This window comes from Carassius gibelio, chromosome B3 (assembly GCF_023724105.1).
Source record: "Carassius gibelio isolate Cgi1373 ecotype wild population from Czech Republic chromosome B3, carGib1.2-hapl.c, whole genome shotgun sequence".
NCBI lineage: Eukaryota > Metazoa > Chordata > Actinopteri > Cypriniformes > Cyprinidae > Carassius > Carassius gibelio.
In genome coordinates this window covers 39,713,831-39,720,965 of record NC_068398.1, presented here as the reverse complement: position 1 = coordinate 39,720,965, position 7,135 = coordinate 39,713,831, and the positions used below count along the sequence as shown (strand labels likewise).

The following is a 7,135-nucleotide window of genomic DNA, read 5'->3' as shown; positions in this document are numbered from 1 at the left end:
GACCAACCTGGTTCTGATGATTGCTGGGGGGCAATTTGGAACGTCTGACAATTCCGCAGCATTATAAAAGAACACTGTTGTGAATTGAGGAAAAAGTCCTACAAATGAAATACTTACAAAAGAAACTCAAATCAAAAGCGAAGGAATACACTCACGTGGCACATCGTCCATCGGCTGCCAATTTTGCAGCATCTCTGTATATGACCCTTGTGGTGGTGGTGGTGCTGCTGGCAATGTGGTGATGGGAACAGGGGTGAAAGTGGTGTTTGGGATGACTACAGGGAGGTTTACAGTGGGGGCAGGTGGAAGAAGTTGCTTTGGGGGTGGGCCAGACTCCTCTGAATCCAGTAAGCAACCTCCAGGTGGGCCGATTCATACACTCTTCCTATGTTAAACTAAATATTAATTAATCAAAATGAAATGGAAACTTCTAAATCGCCAACTTCTTGCTAATTGTAAAAAAAAAAAAATAGCCTAATAATGGTCTGTTAGACTGCTGAGTGGACAATATAATCTAATAATGGACTACAGAATTCTGTGATCCCACATTACATGACAATTAACTTATGATCAAGAATAAATAAAGTTACAATAATGTGGAAGAAAAAGTGAAACCTAGCATGAAAATGTAAAATTCACCTGTTGAAAACATTGTTCGGACTTCCCAACTTCCCCAGTCACAGTTAGGAGGTGTCTTGTTTTTAATGGCCAGGTGAAGGGCCATACCCCTCAGTGAATTAGGCCAATAGCACTGGCCATTCTCCACCCAAATGGCTGGAACCAGCTCTACCTCGTGTGACTCAAGTGTAGTATTTACAAGTATATACACAGGTGTCAACTTTTTTTTTGCACACATTCACTACATTGCCAAAAGTATTTGCTCACCCGCTTCCAGTGAACAGGTTTGACTACTTTAGTCATTTCCATGAATACAAATAGGGCTGGGAATCACTGGGTACTTCACGATACGATACGATACGCGACACATTGCTCACGATATGATAATATCACGATATGGCGATAATCAATATATTATCAGTAATAACTCACAATATATCATGTTTGAAGAAATAAGAAGTTTTTTTTTTAATTAGTAAAATGAGTCTCCATTGATTTATTTTTGGATGAAACAAAAACAAGTTGTGACTTAGTTGCAACAAAACAGTCACAGACACTATTTTAGTGTAACATTGCTGCAATCAGTAGTAATACTATGTCTTCGACAAACGGTGACACCATTTGGGTGCAAAACAGCTGTAAGGCTGAGGACAGATTCAGTATAAACAATACTATATGATTGTCCTTCATAAACATGAACAGTGACACTATTAAGTGCAAGAAACATAAACCTTTGGGCTACTGCTTTCAAATAAAAAATAAAATATATCAGGGATAAAGTACATCTAAAATGTACCTAACTTAAAGTGCATTCAAAAATAAACATTTTTCAGAACAAAATAGAAAACAGCTTCATGTGATGCGTTTTATATGTTCATATTTTTCTTGAGAAAGAGGAGTTGGTCAGCATGTTCAGGAGTGAGTGAACTTCTTTGGGCACTGATAATATCTCCTGCAGTTGAAAAGACCCTCTCAGCTGCTACACTGGTCCCAGGAATACACAAATGCATATGGGCCAGCTTGGAAAGGAGAGGGAACACATGTTGCTGAGATTTCCACCACAACAGTGGATCTTCAGTGAGAGGCAGAGAAGGAGCATCTTGATATTGTTTTATCTCCTTCTCTGCAATTGAGGTTGCTGATGTAGAGACATAAGAGGTCTTCTTGAAGGTCTGACCAAGAAGATCAACAAGTGCAGACTTTCTTTTTTTTGCTGTGCAGGTCTCCTCTTCCTCTAAATCCCCCTGAACATCACCACAAGGCACTGGATCATCCTCTTTTAAAGCTGCAGCTTTTGACTGTAGTTTTGCATAAGTGTCTTGCACTTCTTCAGGTGACAGAAATAAAAGGGATTTAAATCTAGGGTCCAGGGCTGAGGACATGCGTAGGAGATCTTTTTCCACCTCTGATTGATATCTCTTTGAAAGGTCTTGATTGATGGCTCCCTTAATCTCTCGAACCAGAGGGGAATCTTCTTCAGTGCTGGTTGTGTCTCGCAGCAGTTGGGCATGAAGAGGAGCAACCACTGAAATGGTGGGATTCTTTTCCTCACACATGATATTTGTTGCCACAAGCATTGGTCTAAATGCTTCCACCATATTTTCAGCACTTGAGATGTCATTCTCTGTCAGAGCACAGTCAGTCACATTCTTTCTCACCTTAAGAAAAAAAAAAGAAAAATACAATTTATTAATAAAATGTATATAATTAGTGTTCTTTATTTTAAAGCAAATAAAGCATGAACTGTATGATGTAATCTAATGTTTTTATTTGGAGTTTATACATACAGTATATACATATTTAATATGTATAAAGTATTTATTCATTGTATCAAGCAAGTTTATATCATATGAATTAGTATTTATTTACAAACGTATTAATTGTACACGATAAATTATTCACATTTATTACACATATAGATTACAACTTCTACATTGCAAACGTTTCTTACCTCTGGTGATAAGAGGGCAGCACAGACAGCTGGCTGTTGCTCAAGAAACCTGGAGATCATCTCATAGGCACTATTCCAACGAACAGGCATGTCCGTGATGAGCTTGTGAAGGGGGAGGCCAAGGAGTTCCTGGTTTCTTTTCAGTGCTTCTGCTCCAGTTGTGCTTCGATGAAAGAATGTTGAGATCCTCCTAACTTTGACAAGTACCTTGGTAACAGCAGCTATTTTCAGCGCACGTTGGGATGCAAGATTTAAAACATGAGCAAAACATCTAACATGTTGGTATCCTGTCAAGTCCATTGCTACACGCATGTTTGATGCGTTGTCGGTGACAACCACTGGCTTCTTAGCGTCAAGATTCCACTCCCCCACTGCGGCTTTCAGTACATCGGCAATGTGTGTCCCAGTGTGCGTTTCGTGCATTGCTCGGGTTTGCAGGACATATGACTTAATTTCCCAGTCTTCGTTTATAAAATGTACAGTGACCGTTATGTAGGACTCTGTGGCTCTCGATGTCCATCCGTCACACGTGAGCCCTACTCTTTCTGCCGACTCGAATTCCGACTCAACTTTAGCCCTGGTCTGGTCATAAAGTGCCGGAATAATTTTTTCAGCAAAATATTTCCGAGAGGGAATATCAAAGCGTGGCTCTAAGATATTCATTAAAAAGCAGAACCCTTCGTTCTCCACCTCGCTGTACGGACGGAGCCCTTTACACATGTAAACAGCGATCCCATTTGTGATTGACTTTGCCCTAGCAGAACAAGGTGGTAGCTTTGCCTGGAAAAGGGTGTTTACGCCGGGGTGTGTCGGCTTTGAGCCAGCACCAACCACGGCTTTCTCACAGAGCTCCGGGTGATGCCGCGAGAGGTGGCTGTGCATGTTGGTCGTGTTTCCCGTGTAGCGGACTTTTGCAAAGCAGTTCTTGCATATTGTGTAGTCCTTTTCTAGCTTTGCCCCGTCAGCACTGTTATAAAATCCAAAGTAAGTCCACACTTTGGATTTAAATGTTGCTGGAGCGTCCTTTAACTTCTTGCTCTCACTTCTACTTTTCTCGCTTGACTCCGCCATTTCAAGTGTGTGTACGTCTTCTTTTACGCTCACAACACAACAGCCAAACTCGCATCGCGCGCCCCCTATCTACTTCTGGAGAAGGGTCAAGGCATAATGAATACTAATAGAGCGTTTTATAACGGCTTTTAAGATCGATACTTGGCAAGAGCGCATCGAGAATCGATCGCGGGAGAAAATATCGCGATATATTGTCATATCGATATTTTGGCGCACCCCTAAATACAAATATACAAATATACACACATACATATATATACACAAATACATACACACTGTATATGTTTTTAAATTGGCACAGATTTTTAAATACCTGAAAGTACACTCTTAATAGTCAGTGAAGCATTATAATGTGATATCTTGATAATCAAGTATTATTTAATGTTAGAACTTTAGTAATTATAATTAAAACTTGGTAACCGTATGAATGCAGACATTTTTACTAAATTTAGAACTGATGGTGGTTCTTTGTTCTCCTCTCTCCGTTTCTGCAGCTCTGCATTTTCTGGTCCTTGATTTTTCATATGTTTGTACAAATTAGTTGTATTGCCACTGTATTTTAAAGACTTTCTACAATGGTACAAGTCGCTGTTGTCTCATTTTCGGCCTGAAAATACAGCCATACAACGCTCCTCTTTCTCTCTACTGCCATTCTCCGCCTCTGACTGACTGCTGTTAGAAATGCCTGACTGCTGGTGGTAGCGCTAGTGGTGAGTCACATGACGGTACAACACAGGAGGGGGGGGGGAGCAGTGTCAAGTACGAGCAGCACTCTTGAGAGCTTGCTCTGCTCTGTGGCAGCAGCAGCATTTTGACAAACACGGCCAGGTCGCAAAATGAAACTTAAGTAAACTGAAACTTAAGTATCGATATTTTCACGTTGGTATCGATCAATACCGATACCAACGTTGGTATCGATATTATCGATATTAGTATCGATCTGCCCACCTCTAAAAGTACACAGTCAGAGTGTTCAGCGCAGAATTTATACTTTATCTTCAACTCTCACACTGGCGAGTAAAATCTGATAATTTATTAGTCAATGGCTAATATTGAATATCATTTAGTCGCCACAGTTAAGACTTAATCGCATGCTGTTTTTTTATAGTTAACTTATTCAAATACTGTAACGGGTGATGTAAACTTGCAGTTTGTTCACATAATTTTGTTTTTATTCTTTTAACGCTCGTGCTGCAGTTCTATGCCCTCCACTGCTTCGTAATAGCATTGAAAACTATAGCTTGTACACTTATGCAGTCAAAGTTCATTAAACCACTCAAGTAAGTTAATATTAAACCATAAATACTTTAAGGCAACACATATGTTTATTGTTGGCTTAAATCTAGTTAAATTATGCCTATATCTGGCTTGACTTATTAACTTTATCTAGAATAACAAATTGGAGAGTTCCGGTTTAGCTAACAATTTGTTGACAAATTTATTAACCGTTTTGATTGTGCTATATTCAAAGACTATAGAATACCCTTAATAGTCTTAAAGAGACTTTGGTATATTTCACATCTTACAAAATTAAATAATGCTCCACTTACCAGTTCAGCGTCGAAGTCCCTTTTCTCGCTCTGTGGGATTAGAATTGATGTCGAAAGTCGTCTTGTGGCCGTTTCAAAGCAAGTGAGCCGACTGTCGCTCCACAGAATCGGGCCGAGTGCTTGATAGATATCCGTCTGCCGCATATTTATAAATGGCGCCAAACAGCGTGACGGCTGGTCTGTCAGTTCCAATCGGGCAGCGTATGTCCTTCCACAAAGACAATGCACTGTTCATGTTTATCTACCCTTATTTAATTGTTTTTGTTGTTTCTGTAATATTACTTTTATTAGGTTGTGTTATTATAATATTTAATAATAATTATTATTATTTTATCATGATTTTATCATCATCATGAAAAATCTACTGGGTAAAAATGGACATTACAAGTATTATAGGCCATATGTTGATATCATCATCATCATCATTAATTTCCAAGTCATTGCTCAGTCACACTTAAGCCGTAATAGGGACAGATACAATGCAATGTACCTAATACAACTACAAGACGCCAGACTTGGTGTGACCACGTGAGACAGTATGTCAGCCGACCCGGACTCCAGCCGATTGTGCCGACACTCAGACAGAATCGGGCCGACTATGCTTGCTATCTGGGAAAGAGTCTTACATGCAAGAATTATTTGAGTTTCTTAAAGAGTTTACATACAGATCAAAATCTTTCCTGAAAATAAAATGTAGGGATTTTTAATAAATTTAGAGTGAGAATGGTCTAAATTCAAAGAATAACCAAAAAACACAATTTTAGGGGTTAAAAAAAGTTTGAATATAAATATTTTTTAACAAAATTAGAAAATTAAACCAGAAGACTTTACAGGAAGTACAGTCCCAAAACAAATGGTTGATCATTTCTTCATACTGAAGACAAAAGGAACAATTGGGTGAAATACTATTGTTAAATTCAGCAAGTTTATAATTTATTGGATAACAATTATGGATAATTTTAATAGAGACTTAAACAACTTTATTAGGTAAGAGGAGTTTTTGTCAAAGAAGCCAAAAATCTTCCCATTTTATATCACTAAATATATTATTCCAAAAACTCACACAAGCAGGTAAAGAAATCTGAGATCTATTAATAATTGAACGAATGTCTTTGTTTGACATGGTATTGAAAAGACTTTGGTCAACAAATAAGTTAGTGTTGTCAAAAAGAGGATAGTCTAATGAGCCTTTAGGGCCAGATTTTATTAAAGGTATAATACAGTCAGGAATTGCACCACAATGGCATATTCTCTTGGGGGGACTAGAAAAGAGAATTCTTGCATAAATGTTCATAAATAAAAAGAGCACCACGATCATCTAAAAGTTGGCTGACTAAAACTTTATTTTTATCAAACCAAGTGTGGAAAAAAAGAGATTTATTTTTATATCTAATATTTGTATTATTCCAAATAAAGTAGCTATGTGGAGAAAAATTATAATTATATATAAGTGACCAGCTTATTAAAGCCTATTTATGAAAACAAGATGAAGATAAAGGTATTTTAGAGATGTCAAAGTTGCAGCGCAATAGAAAATGTAAACCTCCAGCAGAATTAAATATATGATTTGGAATAAAATTCCAACAGGATGTGGGGGTTGTTTAAAAATGTTTTTTCACCTGACGGCCAACTAGCACGTCCGTTCTGCGCCTGCGTCGGAAATACCTTTCCGTACCAGCAGGTGGCAGTAGTCTTGGAAGTAGTTACTCAAAGCGGGAAACCGGAAGAAGCTACAGGGATACAAACCATATACAAAGATCAAGCAAATCAGAGTCTCGCCATCCATAGACGGATTTGTGATTTTTTGGAAATGACTGACAAGTTGCAAATGGCACTGGCGTTGTCAGCCCTTGGTATTTTGCTTGTGGAAAAGGAAAGAAAGAATCGGACGCGAAAAATACGCAGAAAGCGCACTAAATGGGTGAAACCATGGATTCTCCAGAAA

At 38.4% G+C, this 7,135-nt stretch overlaps 1 protein-coding gene across 1 annotated transcript; it reads right to left on the bottom strand.

Moving 5' to 3' along the window:
• Positions 1-1,484: 1,484 nt before the first annotated feature.
• LOC127953038 (E3 SUMO-protein ligase ZBED1-like) lies at positions 1,485-3,640 on the bottom strand. The gene is made up of 2 exons (XM_052551932.1): positions 2,570-3,640; positions 1,485-2,276 (listed from the first exon to the last, which is right to left on the bottom strand). Exons 1-2 carry the CDS (start codon positions 3,638-3,640, stop codon positions 1,485-1,487), a joined length of 1,863 nt encoding a protein of 620 aa, XP_052407892.1.
• Positions 3,641-7,135: the final 3,495 nt, after the last annotated feature.

Bases quoted from the DNA above. Each gene is read 5' to 3' on its own strand.
- LOC127953038 (XM_052551932.1), bottom strand. From the start codon at position 3,640: ATGGCGGAGTCAAGCGAGAAAAGTAGAAGTGAGAGCAAGAAGTTAAAG. The intron at 2,277-2,569 runs GTAAGAAACGTT...TTTTTTCTTAAG, and splicing joins CTGCCCTCTTATCACCAGAG to GTGAGAAAGAATGTGACTGA.